This window comes from Salvia hispanica, chromosome 6 (assembly GCF_029641045.1).
Source record: "Salvia hispanica isolate PSC_SH4W2 chromosome 6, Shi_PSC_v1, whole genome shotgun sequence".
Taxonomy (NCBI): domain Eukaryota; kingdom Viridiplantae; phylum Streptophyta; class Magnoliopsida; order Lamiales; family Lamiaceae; genus Salvia; species Salvia hispanica.
The window spans coordinates 46,266,302-46,289,481 of record NC_142697.1 but is presented as its reverse complement, the minus strand read 5'-3'; the positions used below and the strand labels follow the sequence as shown (position 1 = coordinate 46,289,481).

The 23,180-nt window shown below is 38.3% G+C and overlaps 4 protein-coding genes across 6 annotated transcripts; 3 read left to right on the top strand and 1 right to left on the bottom strand.

The window, feature by feature from the left end:
* Positions 1-392: 392 nt before the first annotated feature.
* Positions 393-3,924, top strand: LOC148923980 (protein NRT1/ PTR FAMILY 5.7-like). Its single transcript, XM_089060047.1, has 5 exons — positions 393-480; positions 593-870; positions 1,402-1,853; positions 2,474-2,978; positions 3,384-3,924. The coding sequence occupies exons 1-5, from the start codon at positions 393-395 to the stop codon at positions 3,759-3,761; spliced, it is 1,701 nt and encodes a 566-aa protein (XP_088916173.1). The 3' UTR covers positions 3,762-3,924.
* A 601-nt stretch (positions 3,925-4,525) lies between these two features.
* LOC125204877 (uncharacterized) lies at positions 4,526-6,698 on the bottom strand. The gene is made up of 2 exons (XM_048103633.2): positions 5,878-6,698; positions 4,526-5,790 (listed from the first exon to the last, which is right to left on the bottom strand). The coding sequence occupies exons 1-2, from the start codon at positions 6,678-6,680 to the stop codon at positions 4,632-4,634; spliced, it is 1,962 nt and encodes a 653-aa protein (XP_047959590.2). The 5' UTR covers positions 6,681-6,698; the 3' UTR covers positions 4,526-4,631.
* A 3,660-nt stretch (positions 6,699-10,358) lies between these two features.
* On the top strand, positions 10,359-12,181 carry LOC125204634 (protein ELF4-LIKE 4-like). Of its 2 annotated transcripts, none has more exons than XM_048103339.2 (2): positions 10,359-10,529; positions 11,580-12,181. In XM_048103339.2, exon 2 carries the CDS (start codon positions 11,611-11,613, stop codon positions 11,956-11,958), a length of 348 nt encoding a protein of 115 aa, XP_047959296.2. In that variant the 5' UTR covers positions 10,359-10,529; positions 11,580-11,610; the 3' UTR covers positions 11,959-12,181. The 2 variants fall into 2 exon arrangements, with proteins under 2 accessions (XP_047959296.2, XP_047959297.2); XM_048103340.2 differs by lacking the exon at positions 10,359-10,529 and adding an exon at positions 10,536-10,673.
* A 354-nt stretch (positions 12,182-12,535) lies between these two features.
* On the top strand, positions 12,536-21,965 carry LOC125203869 (uncharacterized). Of its 2 annotated transcripts, XM_048102372.2 has the most exons (17): positions 12,536-12,990; positions 13,180-13,549; positions 13,628-13,699; positions 13,838-13,900; positions 14,001-14,216; positions 14,669-15,277; positions 15,363-16,112; positions 16,315-16,596; positions 16,975-17,130; positions 17,488-17,906; positions 18,125-18,539; positions 18,769-19,041; positions 19,386-20,175; positions 20,282-20,340; positions 20,487-20,963; positions 21,074-21,112; positions 21,574-21,965. In XM_048102372.2, exons 1-17 carry the CDS (start codon positions 12,608-12,610, stop codon positions 21,757-21,759), a joined length of 5,559 nt encoding a protein of 1,852 aa, XP_047958329.2. In that variant the 5' UTR covers positions 12,536-12,607; the 3' UTR covers positions 21,760-21,965. The 2 variants fall into 2 exon arrangements, with proteins under 2 accessions (XP_047958329.2, XP_047958328.2); XM_048102371.2 differs by lacking the exon at positions 12,536-12,990 and having other exon boundaries at positions 13,411-13,549; positions 13,849-13,900.
* Positions 21,966-23,180: the final 1,215 nt, after the last annotated feature.

Genomic DNA, 23,180 nt, shown 5'->3' with positions numbered 1-23,180 from the left:
GTGACTTATAAAGTTTTAGAGTTGGGGGATGATCATGATCTTGTCACACTCGTAGGTAAAAAAATTTAATTTTTAATTGAAACCAAAGTACATAGAACCTCTTAAAAAAGTCAAATCAAAGTACATTTCACATACTAATAGATTATCATATTTTAATACTATTTTGTTATCATGCAATAATATTTTGTTATCATGTAATCAACAATTTCAAAATCCATGAATTAGACAATTGATTATCGATCATGTAGTAATAATTTAGAAATTTAAATTATGTCATTTTTCGATATTTAATACTCCTACTATATGGCCAACTTGGGAAGATGATGGTCCAATTACTAATTGTCTAACTTCTATATATATGTAAACAGCTAAAAATCTGGTATTGTGCAGACATGATGAAGGCCAATCAAGTCCTACGCTGGTGTCGAGAGACGTTCCAATACTACGTCGTTTTCACCACCTCCATCTTCTTCATCTTAGGTATGTATATTACACAACGACCTCGCAAAATTAATCTGACTCATTTTTTATTTTTGTCATACATATATATATTGTGTTAATACTGTGTTGATGTGCTACACAAACGATGCAGGGCTCGTATTTAGCTACAAGCTAGTGGAGAAGACATTTCTCGACATCCTGATGACGCGCGTTGCAGCCGCGTGGGGCATGAAGGATAATAGCGGAGAGGATCACTATGACTATGACTATGGCTATGGCTACAACTATGATCTCCGAACAGTTGTCATAATCGTCAATTTGCATGAGGGAACGGCCGCGATTCTCGTTCCTTTGTTCGTTTATGCGGCCGACGTTATTCATAGGGGCCGGTTCAAGACGGTGGCTTTCTCGGCCGCAGTGTGCATCGCTGTGAGTAGCCGAAATTATAATTTTTACAGACTTCAGTGTCCCATGTTAAGGCAATTAATATGAAGCATTTTAAAACAAATTAAATAAAAATATTTTTTTAAATATATTTACTTATTAAAATGGAATTTTAAAAATATTATAGATATAATCTTTTATCATATTAATTTATTAATTATGAAAATAAAACGGAATTTTTTTTTTCTGAATCTCTAATTTACGGAGAAACATCGTTATTCCAAATCACAAAGGACATGTTCATATTCAATATATGGAAAATATTTTGATTGGATTTTTTTTATACTCCTACAAAAAAAGTCATATTGATACTGATCAGGCAAACTCTCTCTTTTTATTAGCTAAACTTTTGGGGTGAGTTATTTTCTTTATTACTTAGTATTTCTTATTCGACATATGTACAGTGTTATTTTCTGAGTTAAATGAACGCAGACAGCAAAGGTAGTTATTTAATAACCAAAAATGAAAATATATCGTTTAGAATGAGACAGAGGGATTATCGTGCAATTTTGGCAGGGGCTGATGCTCAACAAGCGGGCGGCCCGCGATGATGGCACACTCAACATTCGGTTATTCTACATAGCACTGGGGCTAATGGCTCTGGCGCAGGCGGCACAGAGAGTCAACCTAGAAGGGTTTCTCGACGATCAGCTTAGGCCGAAGGGTCTTGATAACGACGGGAGAAAAAGACAAAGCAAGCTCTGGTGGACTATGGTCTCCTTCGCGGTGGCCATCTTTGCCGGGTTTGGACCTTTACCGCGACTCCACGACTTCGAGAAGCTTGCATTGGTATTAATCTGTGTGATGGGGTTTTTCTTCTTTGTGTTCTGGTTGGGTTTCAAACGCTACAACTTCGTCCCCAAAATCGAAAACCCATTTAAGGATGTCGGGATCGTCCTCCGCAGAGCCATCTCTAATAGAAATGTGGAGTGTCCACAAACTCAAGAGCCTCATGTTCCATGCTTAAGGTACTAATTTCACATTTTCAATCAATCAATTGTTGTGAAAAACAATAACATTGTACAATCATGTGATCTTACAAATTTAGGGGGGTTAGTTGGGCCGATTATCGAATTTTGTGTCAGCTATATTCTTATAGTGGACTAATCGGGTTGGAATTTTGTCGGTTAAATTTTTTTTTACCTTGATTCAAAATGTTCAGATTTCGTGCTAATCAGGGATAAAAATTAATGATACTAAAAATTAACATTTGTATTCTTCATTTGTAATGGCCCTATATATTTATAATATACAAAAATTTACTTATATAATTTATACTTATGTCATAAAATTCAGTGACCAAATATTTTTTTTTTTAAAAGTCCAAAGGAAATGCATGACCTCTTCAATGCTGAATGACAAAAATTACATATGTTTCCTTGAATCGTATTCCATTTTTAGTCGTTCTAGTGAGTTATTTTTCGCTATGGCTAAAATCAACGTATTAAATTTGATCTTTACGTCTTTCTACTTAACTCATTAAACACCGAAGAAACGGTTATAACTATGTTGGGACAAGGGTTTCCTTGTTAGATCTTCTCTGGTTGCGGATTAATCGGATTGATTCTATAAATTTCACATGACACAGGTGGTTAGACAAAGCGGCGGCAGAAGGCAGTTGCAGCGGCGAACAAGTGAGAGGAGTGAAGCTTCTCCTCAAGATGCTTCCATTGTGGTGTTGTTTCCTAACTTTCAGCCTTGTTTCCGCTTCTGGAAGCACCTTCTTCTTCATGGAGGCCATAGAAGTTACAAACGACCGCAATTACATAGATGCCATTCTCCTATTCTCCAACCTGTCAAAGCTCACGCAGTATGCGGTCTCTTACGCGTCCAGCTTCTTAATCGGGAAGCTCGGGGAGAGGAAAAAATGCAACCTCAGGAAGATGGAGCTGGTGAGAATCGGTATTGGGATGACCTGTTGCATGCTGTGCTGTGTCACCGCCTCTGCGACTGCAAAACGCAGGCAGGACATCGGCGAGGAAGACTACAGCGATAACGCCATGAGCCCATACTGGCTAACGCCGCAGTTCATTTTACTAGGACTTATGTGGGGGCTCTCTGAAGACGGGTTCGAATCGTTCTACGAATCTCAGGTTTGTGAGAGTTTCGTTTTTGGAAAATTGTCATTTAAATCAGTATGTTTTATATCCATAAAAAATAGTCTCATTATTCCATTTTTGTCTGTCAACGAAATTAGTCTCATTTTATCTATGAAAACTTTCTCACCACTTTATCTATTTCTCACAATTTACCAATTATGCGTCAAAACTCGTATCATCCCATAATCATAAATTTACCACAATTCACAATTATTGCATGAGACTAATTTTTTGGCGATTGTATTGTGCTTATTTAATGAGACGACAACTTAAACTCGACCCCGGTTTAAGTTGACCAGAAGTCAACTAAAATTTAAAATTTTAATTGTAATTTTTTCTTTCAAAAGATGATCAATAATGGTTACCATTTTCTAATTAAGTTTCGCTTCATCGTCTTAGGTTTCTGAAAACTTGTCTAAATATGGAGTGGCATTCGTGGAACTTGCGAATGGAGTCGGAATATTTGTGAGCGTAGTTTGCGTTCTCGTCTTCAGAAGTCCGCCTTTCGAATGGTTCCACCAAGTGCTATATTACAGTAACCTCAATAGGTATTATATCTTCTTAGCGGTTTTGAGTGTTGTGAACCTCATGGTGTATTGCTGGGTTGCATATTCGTACGGAGTTGGAGACGAAAAGGCGGATCAGGTTAGTAAGGGCCAGCCCGCGGATACTCGGACTCACCCAGAGGAGGCGGAGCCAGGAAATATCGAGGGGGGCGGAGCATATGGAGATCATATGAATAATTGGGTAGGGATTTTGAAGGAAATAACAAATTAAAAGAAATAAATTTTATATGTAAGTTATATGTGTGTGGAAAATTTGAGGGTGCATTTAGTTTAACCATAAGATTGTACTTAGTATAAGGAGTGTAGTTGATGGATATTAATATAGTGTAAAATGATGTAAAATAGACATGTTGTACTATCTTATAAGTTGTCTCTCTCTTTTTCATTGTGTAGGGCTTAATTTCACCTTGTGGAATAATTATTTTCTTGATGCATGTCACTAAATATATATTCTCAATTATTATGTACTCTGCTTTGAGGATTTCTCTCTTTTTTTTAAGGCAAAAACTGAATGGTTTACTTTGACTTTTGAGTATATAATAGTAGTAGTTGTTATATCTTATCACATTATCTCAATATGAAAACAAAGAATGTAAAACAATCACAACTAAATCAAACAATCACTTTGCTTTTCTAACATCTTTATCTTTTGTTTTTCTCTTTATCTTTATTTTTGTCTTTTGCTTTTCTCACAGTTTGTTTTGTCTTTTGCTTTTCACTTTGGATTCAGCTCAAAGATTGTTTTGCATTTCTTATCATCGCTCATATTTTATAGTACTCCCTCCGTCTCATTCAATATGATCATTTTCTCGAGTGACACGGGATTTTAGGTAGAGCTGTGAGCTCTATGTCATTAAAATGACCATTTGCCGGCTCGTGCTTCATCTCCTGTTGTTAGTTCTTGATCATTTGATATAAGTAGTGTATTAAGTTAGTAGTAGTAGTAGTATTTTTCATGGAGATTATATTTAGCCATTTCAAACAAATGAAATAATTGCACAGAGAAATAGAATAGATAGTATAAGAATACAAGAGGAAAGAGGTACTAAACGAATAATCTGATACATATAATTTCTCTCATTCATCCGATGGCCTTCATGTCCCCATTTTGGATCATTCTTTTACCGCAGCTGTAGAGACAAATGAAGAAGTTGCATAATGCGCAGTAAAATCCTTCCTGTTCATGTGTATCCCGATCACAAATGTCGCAGCAGCGTTTAGTGGTGAGAAGTTGAAAGGTGAGAAGGTGTGGATGGGTTTCTGCATTCACATAATATTCCTGCCCCAACTTGCAGTTTCTATACCTTCCGGATGTAGTTTCAAAGCATCCTGGATGGAAGGATATATCGCAGGGGCGGCAGTGATACATCCAACTCCTGGGATTCATCTGTGTCTCGCATTGATCGCAGTAGAAATCTCCAGGACGGTTGAGAGTGGCGTCGTACGTCAGCAGCAGCGGGTGGTACTCGTCCCATCTACGGCTGCTGACTGATGCCGGCAGCATAGCGCATTTAACGTGCACAATGAAATCACATGGGCTGCTGCTGCAACACCTGTAACAATCACAATAATATGCATAATCATCGCAACCAGCACACAACAGGCGTCGTGAGTTGATAGGATCTCTGCGTAAATCCGACTGAGTCACACGCTTGAGGAGATGTTGCGGGTGAGCTGCGTGATGTATGATATCTGGCGTAGAAGCGCACTTGATATCTACCTTGAAGTTGCACTCCCCACAATCATAAAACAGCCCATTCGTACCATACTCACACACACGGCAATATTGGTACTTCCAAGGTTGATGTTTGTCACAAGATCGGAGGACAAGCTGGTGATCATCATGTTGGTGGATCGGAAGTGAGGAGAGTTGAGGTAGCAAGTGAAAGCACGCCACGTGAAGATTGTATTTGCATTCACTGCAACTCATATAGCTACTTGATGATATAGGAGTGATGCACCCATCACATATCAATTCCGATCTCACTCCATAGTTCTCCTCGTCTTGTTCTTCTTCTTCTTCTTGGCTTCGGTCGCCAGATGAGATTAAAGTGAGCTCATGTTGGTGATGAAGGAACTTATATTTCACATTCACCAACTCATCATCATTATTAGAGATGATGATGGGTGGTATCAATGTTGTTCCTCCTCTTGCTTCTCCCATCACAAAAGGTGTAATTAGTTTCTCAGCCACCTCATCTGTGGGAAGATGGACCTGGTCTTTCCCATTTTCATTATTCCTGTTGGACATAAATAATTTAGTAAAATAAATTAAGGAAGGATAATCTATCATTACTAATGACCCGAATGATGCAAAAAGAACATACTCAGTGATGTGAGGCAGCTTCATGAAGGCACACTTGACGTGGACGATATATCTGCAGAGTTTACAATGATATATCCAATAGTTGGGTAGAAAAGGTATGCTGCAAACATAACATCTGTAGTCAAATCTGATATATTCTCTTGGGACATGAAAAGAGAGAGAGAGAGGGTGATGATGGTCTTCCCTTTCCAAGTTTTGAGGCAAGGAAGCACATTTCTCATGGATCCAATATTCACAAGCATCATTGGTGCATGTGTATGAACTATCTTTGCGTGTGGTGCCGCAAGCATCACACTTGAAGGAGCATCTTCTCCTCAATGGCCTCAAGTCATGGTTGGGATGACTTGGATGACGTGTGATGGTGCGCCTTTGCTCATCATCAACATCATGGGTTGCTGCATCGATCACGCCCTTGGCTTGCGCGCATCTCAGGTGCATCTGGAAACTGCATTCCACGCTTGTGCATTTGTAACCAATGCTCCAAATTATCCTTTCACAGATACCACAGCTCCATAAATCCGGTTCATGTCGTTGAGTGAGTACGTGCTGAGGGTGGTGCGATGGATCCCGTATCTCTCTTGCCATGGCTGCACATTCTCCGTGTAATAATTTTGAATACTCACATCCATCGATGCTGCATCCATAAGCTTGTTCTCCGCTGCTAAATCGCAATTGACAACCATAACAGTAATCTCCTCCACGAGTTTCCACCAGAGTAAGTGGATGCTCGTGGCTCCAATGATCAATCATCTCTCTTTTTTCCCACTCCTCCTCCATCTCTCTCTTTTTTTCTTTCTCACTCATTATGTGTTGTTAAGCTTACAATATCCCATATTTCAAACAATATATAGAATCATACAAACTTACAATCTAAGCAAAGAATAAATTTCCTTTCACTTTGGCATTGCCTTTCTCTTTTTCATGTAATTATCTTTTTGTGAAGGGTCCAATTTTACAGTGTAGAATAATTATTTTCTTGATTCATGTGACTAAGTATATATTCGCAATTATTATGTATTCTGCTTTGAAGATTTCTCTTTTTTAAAGAGCACAAACTGAATGACAGCAAGTATATATCAAAGTAACAAATGAATGCACTCAAAGAAACCTCTTTGTCTTTAACTATCTCTCTTTGTCCACTGTCTTTTCTTTTACTAATATGGGTCCATATTTCTTGATTCATGTGACTAAATATATTGTTGGAACCGAAGCAATTGAGTTTAATCAATTGAAGTAAACAGGTAAAGTAGAGCAAAACTTGCTGCTAACTTAATAAATATTTCTTATTCCTTCCTAGAGAAACTCAACGGTTTAAATAGTATAGAAAAGAAAGAGACACAATGGTTCAAACGAAAAGATGCATTGCATAAAAGAAAGAGACTCTTCGTTTTTGATTAGTGACTCTTGGACCAACTTAGGCATATTCTCATACAGCCTCCCTTAACTCCATGATGGTTTCCTCACCCTCGTGCCTCGACGAAGGGCTTCCTTGTTCAGTGTCGGCCTATGTTTGGTAGAGAGCTTTTGAGACTCATCATATATATTCTCAAATACTCCCTCCGTCCCAGAAAGATTGTCCCAGTTCCTTTTTTGCATTCGTTTTGTGAAAATAATAATAAATAGGTACAGTTGAAAGATAGTAAAATAAGAGAAAGAATAATGTAGGTAAGACTATTCTCTACATTATTCTCTCTTTTACTTTAGTCTCTCTCTACTTTAACTATTTATTATTATTTTTGCAAAACAAGTGTGAAAAAGGAAATAGGACAATATTTCTGGGACGGAGGGAGTATCATGTATTGTGCTTTAAGGATTTCTCTTTTATCTAGTTTCAGATTAAATAATGATAATCGAATAAGGACTACTTTTGTTCAACTTTGTTTGGGCTTCTTCACAAACAGGCCCGCTTCATTGGGTTGAATTAGGCCCATATTAATGGAGCTTTAGACATAGATATGTCAACTTGAACAGTACACAGGCCCAAATGTCAGTTAGTTTGGTTTATTATATGGTTAATTGTGTAGTCCTAAAATAATAAAGAGAGGTGATAATTGAGATGGTAGAAAAATACGAGAACAAAGTAAAGAAAGGAAATTGATGTTTCATAGACTTTTTCTGATTTAACCACATTTAACCACAGGTGTACCGAACCCGTCTTTTGACGGAATCCGACTAACTAATCCTGCTCAACCGGGCTTGCGGATTAAAGCTGAAAGTCTCCCAGCAGGTGGCGGAGTTTGAACTCGTGACCTCATGGTCACCACAGCTCCGCGCTGCCAACTGCGCTGCGACCCGTTGGTTATGTTTGATAGACTTTAGTGTCTCCTATTCGCAACTTTATAATTGGATTTCGAAATTGTTATTACTTATTGAATCATCAAATCGATAATTTTTTAATTTTAATTTTATATTTATTTTTTTGTGTGGAGCATGGTTACTTTTGTGAGTGGTCGAAAGTTGGGTTATACTACAAAGAATAATAAGAATGAGAACTCGAATTCATAATTATGATGTTTATCCGACATTGAAGCTTTTATAAAACATTATGATGTTGTTTTTGAAAGGACAAATGTAATACCACTACAAATCGGGACAAAAATATAACTCATATAGATATTTTATTTTTGGCATAATAATCTACGACTTTGCAATGCAATGGCTCATAGCAAAGCATCTACTTAAATATGTGGATGTCACATGCCACTTGTTTGGTTTTAATAATTCCACTTTCTGTTTGAATATTCCTTGTACTTGTATAATAAATAGATCAGTAAAGTGTGAACATAAAAAGAATAGCAATTGGGCACATGACTAAAGAAATAAAACTTGTAGAGATCGGATACATTAACAAAAATTCTTACAACTATTAAAAGTCAATGATAGTCCATATAAACAAAGAAGAAAGAACATAAGTAAATCTCAATAATTTGAGTTTGGAATAGAGTTGCTATATCGCGAGTCAACAATAACTCTAAAGCCATAATACAATGAAGTTGTATGAGCATCTAGATCGACGGGTGAGTCAGTCAACCTAACCAACCCCACACAGATCGGCCAGTGTCCCATCGTGAGATTGTGTAATATAATGAGAAATTAGTCTTTAAAACCATGAACTTTGCCCAAAATTTGGTATTTCCCATGAAATTTGAAATTGGTATATAATATCACGAACTTTGCATTTTGTCTGGTATTTTTCCCACGGCATATTTATTACTATATTTAACTAACTTACGAGGCTTTTTTATCATACTTGACACAATTAAATCAACGTGGTTTTCAATGTGACTTTTTATGCTGCATGTTATAAACTTAAAAAGTGGTTTCAAATATTATAATACATATCACGGTTGCCTAATGTTAAATAAGATTTTGATAAACATATCTTATTTGAGTGAGTTTGGAAAATACCAAACAAAATGCAAAGTTCGTGATATTATATACCAATTTCAAAGTTCATGAGAAATACTAATTTTAGGCAAAGTTTATGGTTTTAGAGATCAATTTCTCTAATGTAATTAATAGAGTTTATAAATTAGAGATACTAAGATTATAAAATTATTCTTGGTCAGCCAAAAAATTATATCAGAATTAAAAAATGTTAGGACTAAGATCGCCGAAATTAATTAGACTAATAGATTTTATAGTTTTCTCATTGTCATTATTGATTTGGACGTTATCCCACTCAAAAGCAAAGAAGAATATTAAACCCTAGTCAATTCGGCTCATATCAATAATCAATTTAAGAAGAAGTTGCTAATTCCAAAATAACCAAAATGGGATGAACTATTCAAGAAAAGTTTGCCAGAAATATTTTTGCTGTAAATCCATAATAATAATAATAATAAAATATTAACTTATCTAGATTCCATCAATTAGGGATGGCAAAATGGATATTGGATATTGGATATTGGATACCCGATATCCAAACCCGAAATATCGGGTAATTGGATATCCGATACCCGATTTTTCGGCTTTCGGAATCTGGTTCGGGTATAGGATTTTTGGATTATTGGTATCGGGTTACCCGATACCCGATCGGGTATACCCAAATAACCCGACTTTCTAATTTTATTTTAAAATTTAATAAATTACTATTATAAATTCTATTATTTTAAAAATTAAATTTTATTAAATTTTTTCCTCATAACTTTGAACTACTTCAAGTTTGTATCAAAATTCGAACTACAAGTTTATTTCTAAAAGTTTGTAGTTAGTTTTCTTAAAAGAAATAATTAAAAAAATATAAAAAAAACACAAATTTGGGACTGGATACCCGATTTTTCGGGATTGGATACCTGAGTCGGGTATCTGGGTATCCGAAATAATTTTCGGACCGAGTATCCGTTGGTACCCGATTTGACGGGCCTGCATCAATCACCAATTATAAAGTAAACAATGAAATAATTAGATCCCTAATTATTACACAATAAAACCTTATAATCCGCCATGGGAGAATAAAAAATCTCAAACCCCACAAAACTACCAAAGAGGGCCCCTTTTGTTTCTGTGTATGAATTGTCAAATCTCAAAGTAACTGAATAATAGTACTACTCTCTTTCCTCTTTTCAATCCCCTTCATGATTTCAGGGTCTTTTCCCAATCCCTGTGCCTCTTGATTCTCCTCCTCCCCCAATAATGGTCCACAATTTCTAGGTAAACCAGCTGGAAATTGCTGCGAAATTTTGTTTCTTCTGCTTAATTTTTTCTGCCCTTAATTTAATCAAATTTGGGGTTTCTCATTTCTGTGGTTTTGTTCATCTCTGTTTGACCGTTTAGATGCAATTCACTGCGATTGAGGTAAAATTGTGTGGTTTTTCTCTTTGATTGTTGAGGATTTTTGGAGAATTTTGCGATATTTAATGTTGAATTCATTTTTTTGCACTTTCTGCAAATGGTCCCTTTTAAACCCAAAGTGGTGAATTTATTTTGAGAGAGACCTTTCATTGCTCTTCAACAAAGTGAGGATTGGTACACATTTAATGCTATTAATGTTAGAATTTTAGATGAGTAAGTGGAATTTATGAGTTTTGGGAGTTTTAGGAGTCAATGCTTTGTTTGTGGAAGAGAAGTGAAAAGGTCATTTCATCAAGAAAAGGAAGTCAGCTTTCCTTTTATTCTTTTTCCTCAGTTTCTCTTTTTGTTCTTGTTGAATTCACCTTTTTGTCCATGGATTTGTGAAGGCAAGAAATTTTGTAGCAGTTCTTGATTATGTTTGAACTTGTGTGAAAGGGAAGATGAATTTTATGGAGATTGAAGCTGCTGTTTATTAGGATTGTTGCTCTGTATTTGATCTATAGTTTCGTTTTTCGTTGAATTTGTGTGCTCGGATGGAACTTGAGCGAAGGAAACGAGACGAATTTTCTGAAAATCGAAGCTACTATTTCTGAATTTTCGTGCTCTACATTTGATCTAGATTCCCCTCTTACTTTGAGTTTGTGTGTTTGAAGAATAAGTGAAGAAGATGAACAATTCGTTTTTCGTTGATCCGATGGAACTTGAGTGAAGGAAAAGAGACGAATTTTCTGAAAATCGAAGCTTCTATTGCTCTACGTTTGATCTATAGATTCTCCTCTCACTTTGGATTTGTGTGTTTGAAAAAAAAAACATAGGAATAAGTGAAGAAAATGAACAATTAGTGTGGTAATGCAAAGTTCAAGAATTTCCTTCTAATGTAGCATTTGTGTAATCTTGGCAAAACTGCAGTGGCTGTGATACGTTTTGAGGGCGAAGGGCGATGGAGGACGACGTATTTTCTGGCCTTGCCAACGGCCAACAGATAGAGAGCAAGGTCGTCCAAACGTTCCAGAAGAGTTTTGTGCAAGTGCAGAACATTCTGGACCAGAACAGGATGTTGATCAGTGAGATCAACCAGAATCACGAGTCGAAGATCCCGGATAACCTGTCGCGGAACGTGGGGCTGATCCGGGAGCTCAACAACAACATCAGGAGGGTGGTCGACCTGTACAACGATCTGTCGAACTCCTTCGCCAAATCCATGGAGGCCTCCTCGGAGGGCGAGTCGGCCGGGGCGACGAAGTCTGACGGGAGAGGTGGGCAGAAGAGAGTGAGATCTGGTAATTGAGAATGTCTGGGGATTTTTTTTTATCTAATTGAGAGTGAGGTTATACAAATACAATCTGGTTAGTGTAACTTTATTTGTTGGGAATTTTCTTGATATTTAGCTAGAATGAGCATTTTTCTTGGGATAAAAGGACTGTGGATACATATAGCTACTACTATCTATCATGGTAGTTGGTGTAAATCTTGCAATTGTAATATCATCATCAACATTATCTGATTATACATTTTCAAAGCAAGCATAAGTAGTTTGAGACGAGCCGAAATTGAATAGTGCAAGTAACATGAGACGGATGAAGTACTAATAATATGGACCCCACATTCCACTAACACTACCGCGCTCTTACTTTACCAATTTCACGTTAAAATCCGTATCATTTACAATGTGACCTATTTTTCGTGTACAAAGGGAGTAATAAAATAGGAGTGATTTACAAAAAAGTGCTAGCAAATTTAACAACGCTTCGGGTTCGGCTTTGAACCGACCCGCCCGACCCGATCCGGAATCAAATAAACCATCATTTTCCCCCAAATAGAATCGAACCCTAAACCTGATTGACGCCGGCAAAATCCCAATTTCCCCGCCAAAAGAAAAAGTAAAATACACGCAGTAAAATTTAAAAAGGGGAATTCGACTGATCAACCGCCGCCGCATGGACGCCGCCGTCAACTCAGCACTGGAAGAGATATGCTGCGGCGCGGCGGAGGGGCTCCATCTCAGCGACCTGTGGGCGAAAATCGCCCCCACTCTCGCTGCCCGGGGCCTCCCAATCTGCCCGAACGTGAAGCGGGCAGTGCTGGAGAATCTGGCGGAGATTCCGGAGCTGAAGCTTGTGTCGCGCGACGGCGCTCCGTCCGTGCTCGCGGAGGCCTTGATTCGATACACGGCTGAAGAGTGTGAGGCGATGGATGTCAAAATCGTGGCGCCTGAAGCTATGAGGAGAAGCTTCCTCGGACTTTACGATGCTGGAATGCCGGAATCTTCGTCGTCGTCTGATATTCAGCGCTTGATTCTCGAACGCCTCGCTGTAGCTCGGTGAGCTTCAGTTTATCGAGATTGGATAATGCTTTTGTTCATGTAGTTTGTTTTGATTTTGCTGGTTTGCTGAGTAGAATAACTATGAGTTGGAGATGATGAATTCTAATTGATTTAGTTTTGTGTTTTTGGTTAGTTTGAAATAGCTAAAGATGTTAATATGATAATATCCAATATTATTATGCACAGGAACAATGGAATTGCTCAGAATGATCTCACTAAGGAATTGAATATTGCTGCTAACAACTTATCCTACCAATTTAAGACACTTGAAACCAGAGGATTGATGGCAAAGCAGCCGTCTGTTATTAGGAAGAATGGCAACATTGTGTCCACGAATATGCTATATCTTGCCCGTTATGCTAGGCATTTCGGTTCTCAGCAGAGGCTTGAAATCACTAGGACAGATCGGATGTTAATGGATGGGGAGGGTGCAGATGGTCACACTGGAACGAATGATGGAGTAGTTGATGGAATTGTGGCCGAGGATGTATCTGTTAAAGATTTTATACCGGCATTGAAAACCATCTGCGATAAACTTGAGAAAGCTGAGGGCAAGGTCTGCAACTAAAATGCACAAACCTACTCTGCATAATCTCATGCTTATAACATTTTATTACTGTTGTGCTGCTGGCAGGTCCTGGTAGTCTCGGATATAAAAAAAGGCCTTGGTTATCGGGGTACTCATGGTCACAGAAGCTGGAGAAATGTAAGTTGTAAACTGTTTTCACTTTTCATTTGTGTCTTTATTTATTTTATTTTGTTATTAATAAATCTTATGATCAAATCATTTTGAGTGCTCCTATATCTTACCGTCAGACTTGATTTACCTGCAATTTATGGTTAGATATGTCACAGGTTGAAAGATGCTCGAGTTGTAGAAGAGTGTTGCACACTAATCAATAATAAGGTGTGTGACATGGATTTTTGATGTGTGCACATTCTGAATAAGTGAAGGACTACTGGCTTCTAATTTTACATCCATTTAACTACTTATAATATTTATTTAGGAGGTGGATTGCTTACGTCTACTTCGAAGTTTCTCAACGTCGCTTTTTGAGCCAAAGTCCCATGGACACGGACCAAATAATATGGACACAGAACAACAATCACAAAATTTGGCGAAAAGAGGACTAGTTACTGAACAACTTGTAGAGCTTCCCATCTTGCGTCAGATCTATGACATGATTGATGCTGCAGGATTAAAAGGATTGACCACTACAGAAGTAAGTGCAACTATTGTAGTGAAACATAAACAATGCAATTTACCTTTCGTTCACAAACTTTGGTTTTACATCTTAAACAGATTCTTTCTTAAATTTCCTTGATCTTATATTTGCTTCACTTAGTATGCCTTTATTCATCCCGTGATTTAATTTTCTACTTCCCACAGCTTAATTGTTCACTCTACTAATTTAACTATTGTATTCAATAAAACATAATTTACATGGTTGTGATGACTTCAATATACAGAGTTTCTTCCGTGTCTTATTTAGATCACACATAATATCTAGACTATTGACACAGACAGGGATTGTCATGTGCTGCTATCCTTCATATTCTGGGTGTACTTACAATTCACTGAACAGTGCGTAGAAGGTGTAACTAAACTTGAGAATAGTTTTTAACATCAATAGAATTGTTAAAGTGTACACTTCACAACAAATTATGTGAACAGGTATGTGGAAGGCTTGGACTATGCTGTAAGGAGTACCACAAGCGACATTTTAAACCATTGATTTCTATGTTTGGCGTACATTCCTTAAAGGAAAGCCACAAAAAAGGCGAGGTCTACCGACTTTGGACAGCTGGTAACTTCAAACCAGAAGTGTCGAACATGACCCCCAATGAAGGAGAAACAGTTCGTCAGCGGATTAATGAATCTAAATCACTTGTTGTGGATCAGTACATTCTAAAGGACTCTACTCAGCCTGTGCAGATGCTAGATACTTCTATCTCTGTGGGGAATAATAGTGGAAATAATGAAAATGGGAATGATGCAGCTCGCAAAACAGAAGCTTCCAACTGTACGACTGTAGATGAATGTTCCACTGGTGTGCTTGTTCTATGCAATACACAGAGTTCTGAGGTGGATCAATGCACTGGGGTCCTTGCCGAGGAACCATTGCAGGGAAGTATATCGGTACCTATTGACTACAATATGCCAGAAACAGACCATCTTGCTCTTGTAAAGTCTCCAATGCATCGATCACATCCAAGGTCTTCCAGTCCTGCATTTCGTGCATCCGGCTCAGGGAGGGAGCAGCATATACTCAAGATTTTGGAGGTCTATTCCCTAATCTGCCACACTTACATTCCTGTTATGACTAGTTGTTTTAATTGCCTAATCTTTGAAACTTTTATGTGTGAAGGAGGAAAAGTTCCTATTAAAACCTGAGCTCCACAGGCATCTTGAGAGTCTTGAGACAGAAAAGAACACAGTGATGGATAGGAAGACCTTACAACGTATTCTTAACAAAATTCAGCGAGAAGGTAATTGTAAATGCATCCATGTGAGTGTCCCTGGTGTGACAAATTGTGGTCGTAGCAGGACAACAGAAGTTGTTCTCCATCCATCAGTGTTTAATGTCACATCTGAGTTATTGACTCAAATTCATGATAAGATGAGGCGTTTCGAAGCCCAAGTGCGTAAGCAAGCAAATATACGGCAGAAGAAATTCCAATCAGTTCCCATATTGGACAATGTGCAGAGAATCCCCTGTAGCATGCAGGGTCAATCAGAGAATGCAGGACTGATGCGTGCTAATGGATTTGTTCTGGCAAAAATGGTTAGGACAAGGCTTCTTCACACCTTTCTTTGGGGTTCGGTCTGTAGCTCCCCTGGTTGGAATCAAGCTTTATTCTTTAGTGACCATTCTCATGATTTAGAAAATCCACACAGATCTTGTAAGTTATTCGATTTAAATCTATCAATTAGGTCAATGCCACTTGAACTGTTCTTCCAAGTAGTTGGATCTGCTGAAAAGCTAGAGGATGTGTTCGAGGAGTGCAAAAGCGGCTTGCTACTTTGTGATCTTCCTATTGGAAAACAAAATTGCCTGATGGATACTCGAGCATCTAATCGCTTGTCGTATCTAATTGAAATATTACGGCGTTTGAAGGTAGGATGCACCATGCCACCATCCCTTTCAAACAAATATTATAATTCCTACTTTCAGTACTCTATTCTTTCCGATAATCCTATTACTTATTGTTTCTTTTCCTTACTCATTGGAATTCGGAACTGACTTTCCTGGAATCTTATATGGCTTCATTTGTGATCTAAGTTATTAATTGGAAGTGTGAATTGGGACTTTTGGGCAGTTGATTCGTCTAATGAGTAAGGGCCATGCAGAAGATGGATCCAGCAGACTACACACTACTCTTACGTATGCATTGGAGTTTAAGCCTTACCTTGAAGAACCAACATCAACTGTTGCATCATCTGATCTCGCTTTTGCTGATCTGCGCCCTCAAATCAGACATGATTTTTTCCTTTCGAGCAAAATAGCCATTGATGAGTATTGGGGTACCCTGGAGTATTGTTATGCTGCAGCTAAATCAAAGGCTGCATTACTCGCGTTTCCAGGATCTGCGGTTAGCCAGGTGTCCTCTCAATACCAATTCTTTTATTTGATTATTTCTTTTCATCAATTTCAATTATGATCAGTATAAGAGGGTGTTTGGCTGAGCTTATAACCTCCTTAAAACAACTAATGGTATAAAATAAGATTCAGTAACTTATAACTTTACCTTTTCGGAGTTAATGCTGATTTCTAGAGATTACACTAGTTTCATTCTCATCTTGATTGGTTGAAAAGAATCATATTTGTCCTCGGAAGATGTATTCCCTTGTTTGAAGTTTTCACGGGCATGGCTGGAGCCACTGTCTCAACATGAACAAAATACATAGATATTGAGTGATTTGATATTGGGCATTATAACTGAGTTCGTCTGTGTTTCATATTTATATAACTTGTTCAGATATTTCATCCGAAATCTTGGGCATCTTCCCGGATCATGACAGCTGCCCAGCGAGCAGAACTTCTGAAGCGCGTTGCTCAAGATGGCACAAAGAAGAAGCTTTCATTCAAGGACTGTGAGAAGATTGCTGAAGATCTCAATTTGACACTGGAGCAGGTTGGTTCATTTGGGAAGTCTTTAGTGTTCTGTTTTTTTCCTTGACTCGATACAATATAAAAGATGGTTCCTAAGCAAAGTAAGTATGCTGAGTTGAAGACTTAAAAAGATTTCATGTTCAGTATCACTATAATTTCATAAGCTCACTTTTATTTCGACTGTAATTACTCTCTGATATAGTTAAGGTTATTATTTACATAAACAATTAAACTCAGCATTTCCACGAACTAATTCCAGGGTATTTACACAAGCTGATTTTTAGAATAAAATAATAACTTATAAAGATCTGTAACACTGCAGGCTTCGGGTAACATTTATTAGTTATGACATGCATATAATCAGCTTATGTAATTGCAGGTGCTCCGTAGGTATGAGGGCAAGAGGCAGCGGTCTGCTACTAGATCTACGAGTGCTGTGGATTCTGAAGGTGGAGAGCTTCAGAAAGTCAAAGGAAAACATATAATATCTCCACGGAAGAGGAGACGTATATCGGATAGAATTTCATTAAAGCTTGCAAATGTTCATTCAGGACTGAAGGCATCTAATTCGTTAATAGATCTAAATAACCAGCCTACCACAGAACAATGTTCTTCGACAATTGCTGCTGAAGATGATGATTGCCTGTCTCACAGAAATTCTGAAGGTGATGATAGAGAGCATTTGGGGGTGGAAGGGTTGGATGAAGAAGAAACGGAGAACTATTCTTTCAAGCAAGCACTATCAAGGTTGAACCCAACACGCCATAAAAAGTTTTTTTGGTCAGAAGAGGCTGAGAGGTAATACTATCATATTTGTTCGTAAAGTTTATATATCAATAGCAGCTAGCAGCTTCTAATAAGTGATAGTTAGTATCTCAATTTCTGTTTTATTTAATTTTTATTTAATAGTTATTTGTGACTACCATATGTGAATTGCTTATCAGTATGCTGATTCATGCTTCACCCTATCCAATATAATTTCTTAAGTCTGGAGCCTGTTGACATTTTTATCACAGGCAATTAGTGATTGAATATGCTACACACCGAGCTGCTCGGGGAGCAAATTTTCATCGTACCGATTGGGTGTCAATTATAAATCTTCCAGCACCTCCTGATGCGTGCAAAAGAAGAATGGCATTGCTAAATAGTTTTATCCCTTTCAGAGAGGCTGTTATGAAACTATGCACTACTCTTTCAGAACAATATGCAAAATACCTTGAGAAGTTCCAGGACAAGAAGTTGATAAATTCAGATTCTAAAGTGATGATTCGAGGTCCTTCATCCAAAGAAGCTGCCATGCTTGAGAAATGGGCTAATTTTGATGAGGATATCATTAAGGTTGCATTGGATGATGTCTTAAGATGCAAAAGATTGGTTAAGCTGAATGCTGCTCGAGAAACATTCCCAGAACAGGAAATGAGCGAGGATGATGTAAGTTTTATATATTTTGGAAAATACGCTTTCACACTCAACAATTTACTCAGCGGACATAATTGATGTATATGTCCTACATATCAATTATGCAAATAAACCTTTGTCTGTATCACTATATGTCCAGCTTAGTTGTGAAAGCATTGTCTGGTTTTGCATAACTTTTCCTTACTGGCCTTTTGTGCAATATTTTATTGCTGTTTGATTTTGATCTGCTTCTCATGGTTAGGACATTGAGGATTGTAGCCAGAGTAATGTTTCTGGCCAATTATCAAGCACCCAACGTCTCAGAAAACATTTGCATATAATTAAAGGTGCAAAAATTTTGAGGCAGATGCATGAATCCGTTGCAGTTGCAAATGCTGTGGAGCTATTTAAGCTGATCTTTCTAAGCAAATCGAAAGCTCCAGAAGCAGCGGCTTTGCTGGCCAAAACACTACGCCGCTATTCTGAGCATGACCTCTGTGCTGCTTTTAATTACTTGAGAGAGAAAAAAATAATGGTAAGTAGTAGAATTTATGTAATTCTCATAGTAGTTACCCGGTACCATATGGATGAATGTTATGAGTTATGATTTAGAGTTGTGATGCCTCTATTGTCATAGAAGGCAATGGTGGGAATAAGTTCAGTGACTATAATTCAATAATGTGAGTGAGAGGGTCCCGTATTTAGTTATGCTAGCTCATTAAGCTATTAATATTATGGACATATTCATTGGCTTAAATACTCAATACTTGTTTGCTCTCTGATAATGATCTATATGGCGGTTCTCTCGCTATCACTGGTCTGTTTCATCCTGATCTGTATTTCTACGTAATAAAGAGATCTTTTATCTCCCTTATACAGGTTGGTGGTGGCAATGGTCAATTTGAATTATCACAGAACTTCTTGCATAGTATCACGTCATCCGAATTTCCCACTGATACTGGAAGCAGAGCTGCCAAGCTTGCTATCTGGCTTCATGAGAGAGAAAATGATTTAGTTGAAGAGGGTATTGAAGTTCCATCTGATCTCCAGTGTGGTGAAGTTTTCTCTTTATGCGCTCTACTATCTTCAGGTGAACTGTCAATTACTCCAATGCTACCCAATGAAGGGGTTGGAGAGGCAGAAGATATTAAAGCTTCTAAACGTAAAAGTGATAGTGCCGAGCCTGATGTCGAACCACCAAAAAAATTAAGAAAAATGTTTCCCGGGGATAGTGAGTTAACTTCTCGGAGAGAAAAAGGTTTTCCCAGACTAAAGTTATGCTTTCACCGAGAAACAGTTCCAAGAGTAATGGCTATCGACTCGTTCAGAAAGGTTAACATGCATCCAACCCCATTTCTTGGTGGAAAAGATCAAAGCAATACTTCATCTGGTTTGGATGTTACCTCAAGTTTGTTTCCTTCTGACATTGCTGATCATTCAAGTGATATTATTGATCCCGGGAAGATAAATCATCCCACGTTCCAGCTCAGTGAGTCTCCATGGGAAGCTATGGCGGGCTATGCGAAACATCTACTTTCTTCATGTTCTTATGAAGTAAATGGTTCGTTGCTTCAATCCGACTTATTCAGGACACTCTATTCAGCCATTCAGAAGTCTGGTGACAATGGTTTGAGCATGAAAGAGATCCACAAAGTTCTGAACATTAAGGGTATGTACTTTTACTCTTGGATACTTTCCAGATATTGGTATTTTTTTTACATTTACCCTTTATTATAAAATTTCCATTAAACTGATACCATCATTATTCTTTCCAGACAACAATATAGTGGAAGTTACAATTGAGGTGCTTGAAGCATTTGGGCGAGCGTTAAAGGTTTGCTTTTCTCGCACATTCATTATCCTAGAAGATTTTGCTTTCGAACCTCCTTTCCGCAGGTTTTCTGTCTCATATTCATCTGAGAGTATGGAAGGGCATCACTCTTGATTTTGACACATTATCGCATTGCATCTCAAATGCAGGTCAATGCTTACAATTCAGTTCACGTGGTTGATTCTCTATACCGATCCAAATATTTCTTGACCAATATAGATGATCGCGTGGCTCATCATCTCAAATCAGAAAGGAAAACCAAGGATGGGCCTACGCCTCTTAATCTTGATGATCCCATGGAAGATTTGGCCGCTTCAGAGGGCACGATCAACTCAAATGACAATGAAGGACATAGGGTCACAATTTTAAATCGTCCTCACGATCTCACAAATCGGCCTTCAGAAATATTAGCAGGGACTAAGATTACAGGCCATCAACATTCTGAAGTTGCTTCAACCAAAGTGGCTAGAGTAGAAAATCTTGAATGCTTTCGTACTCGTTCAAATCGTATAAGTAGACCCCTGTTGCCATGGGTGAATGGAGATGGTACTGTAAATGAGCGTGTATACCACAGGCTTCTTCGCCGCGTTCTTGGTATTGTCATGCTTAATCCAGGGATATTAGAGGTCTGCTTTCTTTTGCAATGATTCATAATCATCTGTTGCATTCAAATCAACCAGCTTTTTATGATTAATTTGAGATACAATTTCTTATATTCTTCTGTCTTTATGTACAGGATGAAATCATAAATCAGATGCAAGGTCTAAATCCTCAGGTATGCAACTTTCTTCTCTCTCAGCAAAAGACGAAAGCACATTACATCAGGAAATAGATTTCGAAAGCTTTACGGTTTAAATCTTTCAACTATTCATTCTTGTTCTCAACTTAGCATCTACAAAATACAGTTTTCATCTCAATAACCATATTTCACAGCACTAGATCATTTGTCTACGGTTGAAAGGCTTTCGAGAAATAAAACCGTGCTGGAAATTCTAACTCTATTCACCTCATGACGTTAGTTTTACCAGTCACCAATAGTCTTCAATCAAGTTCCTGAACTTCCATATATTTATCCTCGACTTCCTTAATTCGCTGCATTTCTCGTAATTTAATGCCTTCAATCACCTAAACTGCCTTTCCTATAGAATGCAGCTTGCTGTAATCACTGTCAACTTTCCTTAACTCACTTCATTTCTCCGTAATTTATTGCTAACAGCATAATTCAACGCCTTGCAGAGCTGCAGACAGCTGTTACAGATGATGATTCTGGATAACCACATAACTCCGCGAAAAATGCAGCAGATGACATCGTCTCAGCCTCCCTCCATTCTGGCCAATCTTCTTGGTGGTAAATGCAAAAAACCGAGGTTGATATGTCGAATCCATTTCTATGCAAATCCCTCGACCACAACCTTGCTCTAGAGCGATCGGAATGACTGGTTTGCATAGCACGTGAACGCGATGGAGGCGTTGTAGCGGTGGAAGGTCGAAACAATGAGAATCTTGAACCCTCATGCTGTATAGTTAGAAAAATCCTGAAAACAGTTTTCTTGTATAGTTTGGAATGATATTTCAGTTTTACTAATTCTATCCTAATATTTTCAATCCAATCAATCATTTTCAGATAATTATTAGACCTAAATTTCGGATAATACTTCAGATTTTGGTCGACAAGTGATCATGTATTCTTAATTAGATTTTAAAGCTTCAGATAAAATTTTAAACATTATGTTATGTTATGTTATGATTCTACTATTGGAGTTAAATTCGAAATAATAGATACTACTCCCTCCGTCCACAAACAATAGATCACTTTTGCCATTTTGGGACGTCTAAAAAAAATAGATCACTTTCTTAAAATGGAAAATTTATCTCTTGTACTTTTCCCACTTTTTCTTCCCTCTCTCCTACTTTACTCACTTTTTCTCCCTATCTCTTTTACTTTACCTACTTTTTCTCATCCTCTCTCTTACCTTACTAATTCTACATTAAAACTCGTGTCATACACAAAGTGATCTATTTTTTGTGGACGGAGGGAGTATTAATTAGTTAGAGCACTCCCAATGGAGGTGGCGAATTCTCGGCGATAAATCGCCGATTATCGCCGAATTATCGCCGGCCATTGTGGCGAAGTCGGCGATAATTCGGCGATAATGTTACCGTTGCTTCGCCGAGTGGCGATTTATCGCCGGATTATCGCCGAGCGATCGCCGGCCACTGTGGGCGACGCTCGGCGATAATCGGCGATTTTTAAAATTTTTTTTTTTTTTTTTGGCCGAACGGCTATTTTATCCCACCCCTATAAATATTTCATCCTCTTCCTCCATTCATCACCCACAAACTTCATTCACACAAATTTTCAATCTTTTTTCTCTCCATCTTTATTAAATGAGTTCTGATTCATCGTCTCGTGCTCAGTCCGACGAGGAAATATCACATTCTTCTTCCGAAGAAGAGGTACCTCCCGCTCCCACCGGATGGGATGTAGCGGGTTTCGCCAACAACCCAATCAACAACTATATCTCCCGCTGCATACAAAGCGAGATCGCTCGAATGCAGCAGCCACCCCCCCAACGGCCAATCCGCCGGCGGCGCCGATACATCCCTCGCAACCACACTGGTGCGCACGATCGGCTGTTCGCCGATTATTTCGCGGAGGAACCACGTTATCCGGCAGATGTATTTCGTCGCCGGTTCAGAATGCGCCGCTCCCTCTTCCTGCGCATTGTTAATGCGTTGTCCGCGCGTTACCCCGAGTTCCGGCTCCAGCGAGACGCAGCAGGGAAGCCCGGACTATCGCCCCTACAGAAATGCACTGTTGCCATCCGGCAGTTGGCATATGG

What these genes read in the sequence shown, in the direction of transcription:
- LOC148923980 (XM_089060047.1), top strand. Translation starts at nt 393, where the DNA reads ATGATGAAGGCCAATCAAGTCCTACGCTGGTGTCGAGAGACGTTCCAA. An exon ending in CGGCCGCAGTGTGCATCGCT is followed by an intron (nt 871 to 1,401) that starts GTGAGTAGCCGA and finishes CAATTTTGGCAG; the next exon opens with GGGCTGATGCTCAACAAGCG. An exon ending in CCTCATGTTCCATGCTTAAG is followed by an intron (nt 1,854 to 2,473) that starts GTACTAATTTCA and finishes CACATGACACAG; the next exon opens with GTGGTTAGACAAAGCGGCGG.
- LOC125204877 (XM_048103633.2), bottom strand. Translation starts at nt 6,680, where the DNA reads ATGAGTGAGAAAGAAAAAAAGAGAGAGATGGAGGAGGAGTGGGAAAAA. An exon ending in AAGCTGCCTCACATCACTGA is followed by an intron (nt 5,791 to 5,877) that starts GTATGTTCTTTT and finishes TATGTCCAACAG; the next exon opens with GAATAATGAAAATGGGAAAG.
- LOC125204634 (XM_048103339.2), top strand. Translation starts at nt 11,611, where the DNA reads ATGGAGGACGACGTATTTTCTGGCCTTGCCAACGGCCAACAGATAGAG.
- LOC125203869 (XM_048102372.2), top strand. Translation starts at nt 12,608, where the DNA reads ATGGACGCCGCCGTCAACTCAGCACTGGAAGAGATATGCTGCGGCGCG. An exon ending in GAACGCCTCGCTGTAGCTCG is followed by an intron (nt 12,991 to 13,179) that starts GTGAGCTTCAGT and finishes TATTATGCACAG; the next exon opens with GAACAATGGAATTGCTCAGA. An exon ending in CAAAGTTCTGAACATTAAGG is followed by an intron (nt 20,176 to 20,281) that starts GTATGTACTTTT and finishes TATTCTTTCCAG; the next exon opens with ACAACAATATAGTGGAAGTT.